The sequence below is a fragment of the Hyperolius riggenbachi genome, chromosome 8, assembly GCF_040937935.1.
Source record: "Hyperolius riggenbachi isolate aHypRig1 chromosome 8, aHypRig1.pri, whole genome shotgun sequence".
In the NCBI taxonomy this organism is placed as follows: domain Eukaryota; kingdom Metazoa; phylum Chordata; class Amphibia; order Anura; family Hyperoliidae; genus Hyperolius; species Hyperolius riggenbachi.
Genome location: NC_090653.1, coordinates 196,214,583 through 196,228,919, shown reverse-complemented (window position 1 = coordinate 196,228,919; position 14,337 = coordinate 196,214,583). Strand labels below are relative to the sequence as shown.

At 47.9% G+C, this 14,337-nt stretch overlaps 1 protein-coding gene across 1 annotated transcript in view; it reads right to left on the bottom strand.

Annotated features, from left to right (window-relative positions):
• The window catches only part of AIFM1 (apoptosis inducing factor mitochondria associated 1), a 200,237-nt gene that overhangs the window by 181,526 nt on the left and 4,374 nt on the right, over positions 1–14,337 (bottom strand). Inside the window, exon 2 of the mRNA XM_068248075.1 lies at positions 9,425–9,561. Coding sequence (XP_068104176.1) covers positions 9,425–9,561 — 137 coding nt within the window. The remainder of the gene's footprint in view (positions 1–9,424; positions 9,562–14,337) is intronic.

Here is a 14,337-nt window from a genome sequence, read left to right as displayed (position 1 = left end):
GATCTTTTGCATATGTACAGCATCTTGCAAAGATTTTTTTATCTGATGGGGAGTTCAGCTCAATAGAATAGACTGTGTAGAGTATGCTCCCATACTACATGAAAGGGGGTAAAATTAGTCTGTGATCTTTCATTTTCGAAAGACTTTTATCTGATGTGTGTACCCACCCTAAGTATACCCAGTTTATCTAACCTTTCTTGGTGAGACCTTCCATCCCTCGTATCAATTTTGTTGCTCGTCTCTACACCTGCTCTAAAACTGCAATATCTTTCCTGCAATGTGGTGCCCAGAACTGAATTCCAAAATCCAGATGTGGCCTTATTAGAGAGTTAAACAGGGGCAATATTATGCTAGCATCGAGTTTTTATTTCCCTTTTAATGCATCTCAAAATTGTATTAGCTTTAGCTGCATCGGCTTGGCATTGAATACGATTATTTAACTTGTTGTCGATGAGTACTCCTAAGTCCTTCTCCAAGTGTGATGTCCCCATCTGTATGCAGTTTATTTTGTATGCTGCTAGACCATTGATATGACCAAAAGCATTACTTTACATTTTTCAACATTGAATTTCATCTGCCATTTATGTGCCCATATAGCCATCCTATCTAGATCCTGTTGCAATATGTCACTATCTTCCTAAGAGTTGATTATTCTGCACAATTTTGTATCATCTGCAAAAATAGCAACATTGCTTTCTACTGCATCTACTACATCATTAATGAATACATTGAAGAGTACTGAACCCAGTACTGACCCCTGTGGGACCCCACTGCTAACAGTCACCCATTTTGAATAAGATCCATTGACCACAACTCTGTTTTCTGTCCATTAGCCAGTTCCCTATCCATGCACACAGACTCTTCCCCAGTCCTTGCATCCTCAACTTTTGCACCAGACTTTTGTGGGGAACAGTGTCGAAGACCTTTGCAAAGTCCAAGTATATCACATCTACAGCATTCCCAATATCCACATTAGCGTTCACTACCTCATAAAAGCTGAGCATGTTAAGTCAAACAGGACCTGTCTTTAGTAAACCCATGCTGAGAAATAAGATTATTTTCTACTATGAAGTCTTGTAATAGTATATCTTTGTAACCCCTCAAATAGTTTGCACACAACTGAAATTAAGCTTACCGGGAAATTATAGACCTGATCTGATTTTTTGCCCTTCTTAAATAATGGGAACACGTGGGCTGTACACCAATCTACTGGAACTCTGCCGGTTGAAAGAGTCACAAAAGATAAGATAAAGGGGTTTATCGATAACTGAACTTAATTCCTTTAGGACCAGAGGATTTATGCCATCCGGGCCAGGTGCCTTGTCTATTTTTAATTTACTACAAAATGGAGAAGATGTGCAAAAAGTGTGTTGCCAATCCCGCAGTCATCCATCCCCAGAAACTACAGAAGAAACAACCAAGCTACAGGCAGAAGAAAAATCTTCATGCCTGGCTGCACTGTCTTAAAGGGAACCAGAGACGTTGGGGGAAAGCTTTTATACATACCTGGGGCTTCCTCCAGCCCCATACGCTCGGATCGCTCCCACGCCGCCGTCCTCTGCTGGCTGGATCCGCCTGTACCGGGTCCCGTCATTACCGCCAGTTGGCCGGCACACGCGGCCAATTGTCCGCATCACACGGGGCTCCCTCCATTATACGTACGCGTGAGGCTGCCTACTGCGCAGCCGCATGCGTACGTGTATGGAGGGAGCCCCTGTGATGCGGACAATTGGCCGCGTCCGCCGGAAGTGACGGGACCCGGTACCGCCAATACAGGAAGCGGAGGATGGCGGCATCGGAGTGATCCAGGCTTATGGGGGTGGAAGAAGCCCCAGGTATGTATAAACGCTTTTTCTATTTTTTAGGAACGTTCCTCTCTGGTTCCCTTTAAAGAGACACTGAAGCGGAAAAAAAAAAATATGATACAATGATTTGTATGTGTATTACAGCTAAGAAATAAAACATTAGGATTAGAGAGAAAAGTCTAGGTGTTTCCAGTACATGGAAGAGTTAAGAAACTCCAGTTGTTATCTCTATGCAAAAAAGCCATTAAGCTCTATGACTTTCAAAGTCCTGGAGAGGGCTGTCTTCTGAAGTTTATTATCTCAACTGTCAGTGAAGAATTAGCTTTTTCTCTGCCAGAGGACAGGTCAATAGTTCACAGCCTGCTCTGAAAAAAAATCATTTAGAATGCCGAGTAGTGTATAAACTGCAAACATTAGGGAATGATGCAATGTTATAAAACACACTATATAACTGAAAATAAAAATATGAGAATATTTTCTTTGCTACTAATCTTCTAGTAATTATGCGTACTACACAACCACAGTGTTCTCCCCAGAATTTTTTTTCAGCCGGGTGGCATGAAAAAGTAGCCGGGTGGGGAAGTAAGGGCCCTTTTCCACTAGGTAGTGCGATCGCAAATGCACTGCGATCACGCAACCTACAATTTACACTACCCGTGATTGCTCCATATAGCTGCTGGGAACGGATCACGATCGCCCGACAATTGTGATTCAGAAAAATACGACGCATGCTAGTGGGAAATGAGCACCGCGATTTACATGTTATCACGGTGCTCATCAAAACGGCTGCGATCCGCTTTCTGAAGCGGATCGCAGGTAGTGGAAAAGGGCCCTAAGGTCATGCTGGGTGGAAAAGAAGGGTAACACCGAAGTGGTGTGGGTGGGTAAGTCAGGCTGGTGGGTTGAGTAAGTGGGTAGGTAGGTCTAGGGTAGGCTTGTGGTCAGGCTGGTGGCTGGTGGGGAGGTGGTCAGACTGGTGGGCTAGTGGGGTGGGTGGTCAGGTTGGTGGGCTATTGGGGAGGTGGTCAGGCTTGTGGGCTATTGGGGAGGTGGTCAGGCTTGTGGGCTAGTGGGGAGGTGGTCAGGCTGGTGAGCTAGTGGGGTGGTGATTGGGCTGGTGGGCTAGTGGTCAGGTTGGTGGGGTGGTGATTTGGCTGGTGGGCTAGTGGGGGGGGGGGGGTCAGGCTGGTGGGCTAGTGGTCAGGCTAGTGGGGTGGGTTGTCAGGCTGGTGGGCTAGTGGTCAGGCTGGTGGGCTAGTGGTCAGGCTGGTGAGCTAGTGGGGTGGTGATTAGGCTGGTGGGCTAGTGGAGAGGTGGTCAGGCTGGTAGGCTAGTGGGGAGGTGGTCAGGCTGGTGAGCTAGTGGGGTGGTGATTGGGCTGGTAGGCTAGTGGGGAGGTGGTCAGGCTGGTGGGCTAGTGGGGAGGTGGTCAGGCTGGTGGGCTAGTGGGGTGAGTTGTCAGGCTGGTGGGCTAGTGTTCAGGCTGGTGAGCTAGTGGGGTGGTGATTAGGCTGGTGGGCTAGTGGGGTGGTGATTAGGCGGGTGGGCTAGTGGGGAGGTGGTCAGGCTGGTGGGGAGGGTGTGCAACTCACCTCGACCCCCCCCCCCCCCCTCCCCAGATGGAGCTGGCTCCCGGGCTTTCGCAAACCTTAAGTGGGGGCGGCAGCGTGCTTTGCTTAACCAGCTCCTCAGGCGGTGGCAAATTCAGCGTCACTGGCTCTCGGCTGTCTCAAACGCTAGAGCACAAGCCTGCTGCCTGATTCACGTTGTCTCATGTCCTCTCCCCGATGCTGCACATACTTTTTAGTAAAAACACAGAACGATTTAAAAAACACCTCAGTGTTCTCCCCAGGCTGCGAGCAGTGTGGAGTAGGGGAATGCCCACAAGTGCAGTAGCTGGGGTCCGGCCTCAATCCCCCCTCCCTTCCCCCCCGCTCAACCAGCTCCTCAGGCGGTGGCAAATTCAGCGTCACTGGCTCTCGGCTGTCTCAAACGCTAGAGCACAAGCCAGCCGCCTGATTCACGTTGTCTCATGTCCTCTCCGATGCTGTGCATACTAAAAAGTATGTGCAGCATCGGGGAGAGGACATGAGACAACGTGAATCAGGCGGCTGGCTTGTGCTCTAGCGTTTGAGACAGCCGAGAGCCAGTGACGCTGAATTTTGACACCGCCTGAGGAGCTGGTTGAGCGGGGGGAGAGGGAGGGGGGATTGAGGCCGGACCCCAGCTACTGCACTTGTGGGCATTCCCCTACTCCACACTGCTCGCAGCCTGGGGAGAACACCGAGGTGTTTTTTTTTTAAATCGTTCTTGTTTTTTTTATTCCCTGCAATAGCTAGCTCCCAAATAGCCCCCGACAACCCGTCCGCCTGCAACTTCATTCATATGGCTAGATTGCACGGCCTGTCAGCCTGTTACATATGCATACTTATAGGCTTGACAGTGTCCGTGCACGCAGACAGCCTCAATGCACGCCTCTGTGTCGGCTGCCTCCCTCGCGCGCCGCCTCCTCTGCTGTTCTGCGTGTCAGTCTTCAGCCTCACGCGCTGGTCCCGCCTCTACTGCTCGGCCAATTAATGCACGAGCTCGCCGGGAAGCGCGAGATCTCGTGCACGGAACTGTGTAGCTTCAGGAGCAGCGCTGGGTTTTTTTTTTTTTTTTTTTTTTTTTTTTTTCCTTGCGAGAGTGCCCAACGCCGGTGATAACTGGAACGCAGCCAGCCGGGCGGTAATTGAATTTACCCGGGCGGCCCGCCCACTTGTTTGATCCTGGGGAGAACACTGCAACCAATTTATTATATCATTTTTTTTCGCTTCAGTGTCTCTTTAAATGCTGCTACGACAGAGCCAGGCCCTCAGCTCCCAGCATCCACCCGGCATCAGTGAGGAGCTCCTGCATTTCGGAAAGGGACTTCCTGAGTACTGATGGAGCTGCTTTTTGGTGCTGTGTGGATGCTGGGAGCTGAGAGTCTGACTGTAGGGGCAGCATTCAAGTAAGTGCAGGAACAACTTGCTTCGTCCGGGAGCTCAGTTGTTTCGTCTGTAGTCTCTGGGAATGGATGATTGCGGAGATCACCAAAACACCTCCTCATCGTCTGCATTTTACAGTGATGCCCACTCAATACAGGACCCACTCCCTGTGATCAACAGCATTCCAGGGATCCAATAGAGTAGCAAGGACCTAGAACGTTATAGTACTTTCCAGCTTTCTACACAATGGAAAGATTGCACTTGCAATGTTACTAGAAAGCCTGCATGCACGAACCGATGGGAATCCTAGTGACGTACTTCCTGCCCAGCAGGGTGTACGTCACTGAGCAGGGGTAGGCATATGCATATATGACCCTGTTGCCACCATGTGGTGCAGGGTCGTATACAGCCGGATTTATGCAGCGAGGTGATGCGGCAGCAGGCTGCCCTGCCACACAATCATCACACCTTTTAGGTGTGCAACTGGCCTAAAGGAAAAATTCTGTTTAAAGGACAACTATCAAACCTGATGATTTTGGCAAAAGCTCTGTAATAGAGAGGAGAGACTTGGGAAGGATAGATAGCTCTAAAGTAAATTGCCCTTTTTTTTGCGTGTCCCTGAACTGTACTGTTCAAATGCAGCAGACATGATCCATCATAAGGTTCGGCGTTATGTGTAGAATCAGTGTGAATCAGCCCCCCCCCGGCTGGCCAAAAGCTCAGAGACCATGGCAACGTAGTTGTGGGAGGTGCCAGAGACGCTCCTCTCTGCAGTGTTCTTTTGTGTATGCTTGCTGAGAAAATAATTTTATTGGCTGTCCACCATTACAACAGTAAACAGTGCACGCTATGTTGGGATGGCTGGGAGGATTTTCATGTATCATTGGGTGGATCCCTTTTAAAATATTCTCTGTTGCAGGCAGCCTGTGTGGATCGAGTGTCAACAAGCTGCATTAAGGAGATGGACACAACAAAGAATAAATGCAAATGCACCCGCCCACTGATACAAAAATCCTCCCACCGTTTCCGTCATAGCGTATGTCTTTTACTGTTTCTGTTGAATGGCAGACAACCAGGGTTCTCTGCGCAAAAATGTACAGAACACAGCAGAGAAGGAGAGGCCCCTGCCCCTCACACAATTACACTGCCGCCTGAAGTCCTTGAACACATTTAAAGGGGGGGGGGGCACGATACTATTCAGATTCTGCCACACAACAGATTCTACATATAACGGCGTCCTCTATGATGGATGATGCATTCTGTTCTGATGCCAACAAAATATGGGATGCCATTTGAATGTTGCAGTTCAGGAACCAATTTAATTACAACCAGGGCTGTGGAGTCGGTCCAAAAATCCACCGACTTCGACTCCGACTCCTCAGTTTAGGATCCCACCGACTCCGACTCCTCGACTCCGACTCCTCTAATTTGCATATTACAATTTTTTTGATTAAAAGTATGTAACATGAAATTCGTCTCTTAACTGCCAAAGCTTAGGAATTTTACAAGACAACTGAAGTGAGAAGGATATGTAGACTACTATATTTATTCCCTTTAGACTAAAACTAGTCCTTGGTAAGAGTACTTGTAAAAGGTACAAACCGGAACAAAGAACATCTATCAGGACCTAGGCAATGTAAGTGTGGGTACATGTAAGAATGATGTGCAGGTACTCTGCAGGGGAATGAGGAGATTGTAAACAGACAACACCTCTGTGTTCAATGTGCACAGCATTCTCAGTGGATTCCCTGCAGCTCTGTGGGGAGTGCATATGTAGAGTATAGTACTACTGTGTAACAAAGTAAACCTGAGACAGATGAAATTAAAGTTTTATACATACCTGGGGATTCCTCCAGCCGCCTTCAGGATAATCAGTCCCTCGCTGTCCTCCTCCACCACCTGGATCTTCTGCTATGAGTCCAGGTACTTGAGCCAGTCGGGCGTAGTGCGCATGCACACACTCCGCCGCCAGGAGCATACTACACCTGTGCAGCACTATTGCGCAGGTGCAGAATGTTCCTGGCTGTGGGAGCGGCATGCGGCCGGACAGCGCTGACTGGCTGAATTACCAGGACTCATAGCAGAAGATCCGGGTGGTGGAGGACAGCGAGGGACTGATTAGCCTGAAGGGGGCTGGAGGAAGCCCCAGGTATGTATAAAACTTTACTTTTCATCCGTCTCAGGTACCCTTTAATTTGTAGTCACCAAACCAAATTTTAACAACATATCAAATGATTTGATTTCATCAGCAAAGGGAGTGCATACATTTGCATAAATCAGCATCAATGCAGAATTATTTCCATCTCATTGACCATCTCTATTAGTGACACAGCTACACATCAGGCTTTATTCTTACAGCATAGATGTTATTTAGTATATATAAGAGATTCCTGTGTACACATCATATATACAGTCACAATCATATATGTACCTTAAAAATACGGTGACTGCTTTATTGAAGCAGCACAAGTAACTAATTTTGATTGGTTTATTTCATTTTTGTGGACTAAGCACAGCTATTACTGTATATATACTGTATATATACATTCTTTTTAATGACTATTATCTGAGAAATAGAACATTTTATCATATTTTCTATTTTGATTACAGTTACAAATTCATTAGGAGTCGGAGTCGGTGCATTTTTTCCCCCGACTCCGACTCCAGGCACCCAAAATTGCCCGACTCCACGACTCCGACTCCACAGCCCTGATTACAACTACTTATCATTCCCAAGTGTCTCCTCTCTATTACAGGGCTTCTGCTAAAAACATCAGCTTTGATAGTTGGCCTTTAAAGAGACTCTGAAGCAAGTCTAAATTCTCTTTTTTTAACCTGTATTCATTTTAAGCACCATAAGCCCTGCTAAACCGCCGCTATCCCGTGGCAAAACAAGGAGCTTATACCCCCCAACTCCCCTTTCCTGTGTCCAGGTAGTGCTTCCTGCTTGAGGTAGAGCTTAGCTCTGCTTCTTTGCGCGTCAATCCCCGCCTCTCCCCACCCCTCCCAGTCTTCCTTCACTGAGAGGGGTGGGGAGAGGCAGAGATCCACCGGCAGATTGACACGCATGGAGGCAAAGCTGCAGCTCAAAGCTCTGCCTCCATGAGTAGCAAAATCCATGACCAAGAAAATCGTGGATTTTGCAGAGGGGATTTGGGGGGTATAAACCCCTTGTTTTGCCGTGGGATAGCAGCGGTTTAGCAGGGCTTATGGTGCTTAAAGTGAATAAAAGTAAAAAGAAAAAAAAAAAAGAGAATTTAGACTCACTTCAGAGTCTCTTTAAGAAGTACATCGTCCACAAGGAGTCAATATTTACTGTATATTCCCTCAGACCAACCTGAATATCCCCTAAGTTGAGGTTATAATGGATACTTGCTACCAAGGGCTCTATGGAAAGAGCAAATATTAAAGGTGACAAAGGGCACCCTTGATGGGTCCAATTGAATATCTGAAAGTGATTTAGTTGGTTAGGTAAAGGGAGTAAAATCACCTCAGAGTATGGTAGAATAAAATTTCCCCCAGAAACCCATGTTCTGGAGTGTACTTAAAAAGGAAGGACCAGCCAAGCCTGACAAAGGCCTTTTCCATATCTAACCCTAAAAGCAGGGAAGGAGTCTTATGGTGGTTAATAATACCGAAGTATTTATATAGCGCCAACATATTATGCAGCGCTGTACAGAGTATATTGTCTTGTCACTAACTGTCCCTCAGTGGGGCTCACAATCTAGTCCCTACCATAGTCTTATGTCTATGTATGTATCATAGTCTAGGGCCAATTTAAGGGCAAGCCAATTATCGTATCTGTATGCTTTTGGGATGTGGGAGGAAACCGGAGTGCCCAGAGGAAACCCACGCAGACACAGGGAGAACATACAAACTCCTTGCAGATGTTGACCTAGCTGGGATTCAAAGGGGGACCCAGCACTGCAAGGCGAGAGAGCGAACCACTACGCCACCGTGCCGCCCTATGTTAGGACGTCAGTCCCGATCCTGCCCATAACGAAGCATACCGGAGCTGTGCGGACTGTGGAGAGGTTGCAGACATTGGTGGAACAAGGATTGGTATGTAATGCGGCTGAATTGGGGGTGATGGTGGTGGGGGACTAACATTAGCGGCCCTATTGCTGCCTACAAGGACCCCCACACCTATCTAATCTTTACTGTGGGAATTCTATGACCACCTAGCCTCTAATAGGGGACACTTGTACCTACCTAGTCCTATAATGGGGGGCACCTGTTACCTACCTAGCCTCTAATGCGGGACACCTGTACCCACCGAGCCTCTAATGGGGGGCACCTGTTACCTACCTAGCCTATACTGAGCGATACCCGTACCTACCTATCATATACTGAGCGACACCCGTACCTACCTAGCCTGTACAGAGCGACGCCTTTACCTACCTAGCAACGCCTGTACCTACCTAGCCTAGTCCCAGCAGAGCTGATTAAATACCTCTGTGGATTTCCACAAAACATGCACTGTTGGTGGGCCTTGAGGACAGGGGGAAAACAAGCAAAATCAGTAGGGTAAAAAAAATACTTCTTTACCTCACTGTATAATCCTATTTTATGCCAGATATTAAAATGCCTGCTTTGTAATCCCTTCAACTACCTAAACCACATGCTATAAAACGTATCACATGTACTCACATATAATCCAGCTCCCAATGCAGTTCCTCCCACAAATAAGCCATAAGCAGCATTTCCAAGCTGTGGAACTTTTGCAGCATTTCCAGAATGTCTTAATTGTTGATAGTAAGGTGAAAAAATATGTTCATTCAAAGTACCTGCAAAGATAGCAAAGGTTAGAAGCTCTCTCAAGAAATCTAGCCAAAATGTCTGCAGCCTTAAAGGTAAGGTCCAAGGAGTATAAAAATAAAATACACTTACCTGGGGTTTCCTCCAGCCCCCTGCATCCGTCCTGTGCCCTCGCCACAGCTCCGGTGGCTCCCGATCCCCTTCGGTGGAGATGCCAGGTCAGCTTCTCCTGCGCTCCAGCATGCAGCTCACTGACGTCACCTGGACTGTAATGCGCAGGCGCAGAGCTACTGCGCAGTACAGTCCGGTTGACGTCAGCGCGACTATGTGAGCCGCGCACAGAAACGCAAGTAGGCCTCCGGTGCCAGATAGGACTTCTGGCCACCCGCGGGGAGTGGAGCTGCGGCGGGGGCATAGGACGGCTGCCAGGGGCAGGAGGTAGCCCCAGGTAAGTGGATTTTTTAAAATTTTTATACTGCTCGGATGTATCCTTTAACTTGAAGCTCTAGCTGAGCTTCCCATTTTTGTAATACGTGTAAATATGATAGATCATATAAAATAATAATGAGACTCGAATGGACCCAAGATCTTGCAATGAAAGCAGTGAAAACGGTTCATTCCACATAAAAATTCTGTAGAAAGCAGCTGCACTGAGCTGTATTTGTTTAGATACAGTTGAGTGTAAAGATGCGTACACACGCACTACTTCCGCCAACGACGGGTTCGTCAGACCCTCCCGCTGGGCGGACGTTCAGCCGACAGTAGTGCGTGTGTACGTGCTGTTGGCAGACTGATAAGGTTGTTTCTGAACGATCAGCTGAGCAGATCGTTTGAGAAACAGCCTTATCAGTCTGCCAACAGCGTGTACTCACGCGCTACTGTCGGCTGAACATCCGCCCAGCGGTAGGGTCTGACGGACCCGTCGTTGGCAGAAGTAGTGTGTGTGTACGCACCTTAACAAGTGTGTAATTAGTAGGCATGACTCACAGAGCCTAGGCATTAGCTGTACAGGAAAGACAGATGCTTTAACCCTTCCTTTGCTCCCTGACAGTTCATCCAGTAAATTTACAGGGCCTTTTTTTTTGGGGGGGGGGGGGGGGGATTTCTGCGCAAATAATTTTGTCCCTTGTTTTCATACTGTCCCTAATCTTCTAAAGAGAGGAAGTTCTGATCTCAGATTCACTTTAATGGCAATGGTGAAAGATGAGATGGCTGGGTCCTACCCCCATGGAAACAGGCGCAAAAGGTCAAAAGCCTCACCCACCTTCTGGTTCACCAGTTACACAAGAGAACATTTGCAACAGTTAGGCAGAACACACAAATTGATCTCACCAAAAAGAGACGTCAGGTGAAAACAGGGTGGCACAAAGAGTTGAGGAAAAACATGGCTACCCTGAAGACCTTGAAGGAATATGGTTACCACTAAGGTCTAACAGGGATTTTCTCCCATTGTCTTTCAGGACGGTCTGACAAATGAGATGAGATGAGAGAAAAGCAATGAGATTATTAAGTCACTAAAACGGTTTGATTGGGACTAGCATAAGAGGCAACAGTTGATTAGAACATAATATCTGGATTCTTGAAAAACAAACTAGAATAGCTCATGGAACGTTCACCAAATAAAACAAAACAAAAAAAATACAACTTTATTTTGCTCAGATTGCAGACTGATGTTAAACTGAGTGAAGCTTGGGAGTACAGGCTGTAGATTAGGTGAACAACAGACAAGCATGGCTCCCTAATTGAAAGAGAATGTACATCACCCACTCTTTTGGCAGCAGAGATGGACACCAAGAAAGAGACTGTAAAGTTCAAGTACTTTAAGGTAAAATGTTTAAAAAATAAATAAATAAAACTCACCTGGGCCTTCTTGCAGACCCCCACAGTCATCCTGTGCCCACACCATCCTTCTGAGATCCTCAGGCTAGAAGCGGCAACCACCTGAATGCTGGCCGGGCACTCGCCTCATTACGTCCCCATGCACAGCAAGGTTCTGTGCATGCACAGTATGGGAAAATTGCTACTGCACATGCACAGAATGCTCTTGCCAACGGGAACACGATAAGCTTGAGGCTGTGCATGCACAGTAGCCTCCGTCTAGCCAGCTTTCAGGAGGTAGCTGCTGCTTGCTGGAGGGCCACAGAAGGAAGGTGCTCGCACAGAATGACTGCAGGGGGCTGCAAGAATCCCCAGGTAAGTTAAACCGTTTTTTTCCAGGCTCAAGTAACCCTTTAAGTAGCTGAAAAGGACACCCAACTATAGTTACATAGGGCCATATCCTATTCAAGATGATAAGTAGCTTGCAGATGCAAGCTACTAATCACCTTGCCATTGCGGGAGGATTACCAGCAAATCCTATTGCCAGTTTCCTTTTCGCGATGGCCCAATCGTTAGGGAGCATTACTCAGGCGAAAGCCTGAGTGATGGGGAGCGAGGTTTTACACTGTGGTGCTGTCCTTCAGCTCCATGGCCTTGCTCCCCAGAGATGGAAGCGCGCCCACCGAACATCTGCCACCATCTTCCGACACTGCATCTGAGGGTCTCCTTTAACCACATGCTGACCGCCCACTACCTATGGGTGTCGGCAATGTCGCAGCCCCAGGGCCGTGTAAAGTCGATTGGCGGCACCTTGGGGACTGATTAGCCGGGGATGCGCGCACATCCGCCGGCATTAGGCTCTGCACACCCGCGAGGTAAATCCGCCGGCCAATTAGCAGTGCCGGCGGGTTGTTAACACTCCGATCTCGCCGTTCAAAAGTGTATAATACACTTTGTTATGTATACAAAGTGTATTATACAGGCTGCCTCCTCCCCTGGTGGTCCCAGTGATCGAGCGACCAGCAGGGGAGGAGGCAGCTGTGCATGTAAACACACACACACACACACACACACACACACACACACACACACACACACACACACACACACACACTGTCCCTTGCCCCCTTGATTGCCCACAGCACCCCTCAGACCACTGTTTGCACCCAATCACCCCCCTAATCACCCGTTAATCACCCCGTCACTATCTGTCAATGCTATATTTTAGATTAGGTCCGAAACTGCTCCCTGGGGCTCCTGATCACCCCCTCCCCACATCCTCAGATCCTCCCCAGACCCCCCCCCCCCCCGTGTACTGTATACATCTATTCTCCCCTGTAATCACCCACTGATCACCTGTCAATCACCCATCAATCACCCAGTCACTGCCACCCATCAAGATCAGACCCTATCCTGCCCCTTGCGGGCACCTGATCACCCGCCTACACCCTCAGGTCGCACGCAGACCTGCCCTAAAATCACCTCCCAAGTGCATTGTTTACATCTGTTTTTCCCTATAAACACACACTGATCACCCATCAATCACCCCGTCACCCCCTGTCACTGCTACCCATCAGATCAGACCCTAATCTGCCCCTTGCGGGCACCCAATTACCAGCCCACACCCTCAGACCCCTCGATCACCTCGCCAGTGCATTGCTTGCATCTACACCCATTAATCACCACCTGTCACCCCCTAGTACTCCTACCCATCAGATTAGGCCCTAATCTGCCCCCTGCGGGCTTCTGATCACCCGGCCAAACCTTCACCCGCTGCACCGCAGTGACAGAATTTTCTTTCCTGATCACTGCAAAAAAACACTGTACAATAACTGTGGCGCTGTAAAGATCAGTTTATTTTTTTATTTATTTATTTTTTTTATCAAAACTCAGTGACCACAGCTTTCTACTTCACAAGTACTCCCTTTTGCTAGGTAGGTGCTCTTTTTCCTGGGTAGTCTCAGAGGAATACCCCCTAAATTTAGGCATGGTGAGGCATGCACCAGCAGCGTAGCATCTCCTGGACCTAGCACCAGTACTACCATAGACCCTGGTGAAGTGGCGAGCACCAGCATGGTAGTAGAAACTGGTTCGGTGGCACGTGCATTAAGACCAGAGTCACCAGCAAAACGGGCCCGTACTACCCATAGTCTCCCAGAGGTGCTGGCAAATCCCAATTGGCAATGCCCTGGTTCCGCCGCACCCGTACTGCCCCCTTTCACCGCCCAGTCTGGAGTCCAGGTGGAGACAGATAATCTAGGATTGGCCCTAGACTTTTTCTTTATCTGTTCTGCACTTAATTGTGGCTGAGACCAACCGTTATGCCACTCAATACGCAACCGCCAATCCAAGAAGCTACCATGCCCAGCCTTTTCGGTGGAAACCACTCCAAGTTTCCGAACGTAACATTTTTTGGGGCCTTCTCCTTAACATGGGTCTAGTCAAAAAGAATGTATTGCGGTCTTATTGGTCTACGCACGCAATACATCACATCATCATGCCCATGTTCTCTGCTGCCATGTCCAGGTCACGATTTGAGAACATCCTGCGCTTCCTGCATTTCAGTGCCAATACAACCTGTCATCTAAGAGGCCACCCTGCTTATGACCGGTTCCACAAAATTCGGCCCCTCATAGACCACCTGTCATCAAAATTTGCAGATACTTATACCCCTGGACAGTCATTTTGAAGCATTTGGTTTCCAGACTACTCCTCACAGTTTTGGGCCTCTAAAATGCCAGGGCAGTATAGGAACCCCACAAGTGACCCCATTTTAGAAAGAAGACACCCCAAGGTATTCCATTAGGTGTATGATGAGTTCATAGAAGATTTTATTTTTTGTCACAAGTTAGTGGAAAATGACACTTTGTGAAAAAAAACCAATAAAAATCAATTTCGGCTAACTTGTGACAAAAAATAAAATCTTCTATGACTTCACCATACTCCTAACGGAATACCTTGGGGTGTGGTCTTTCTAAAATGGGGTC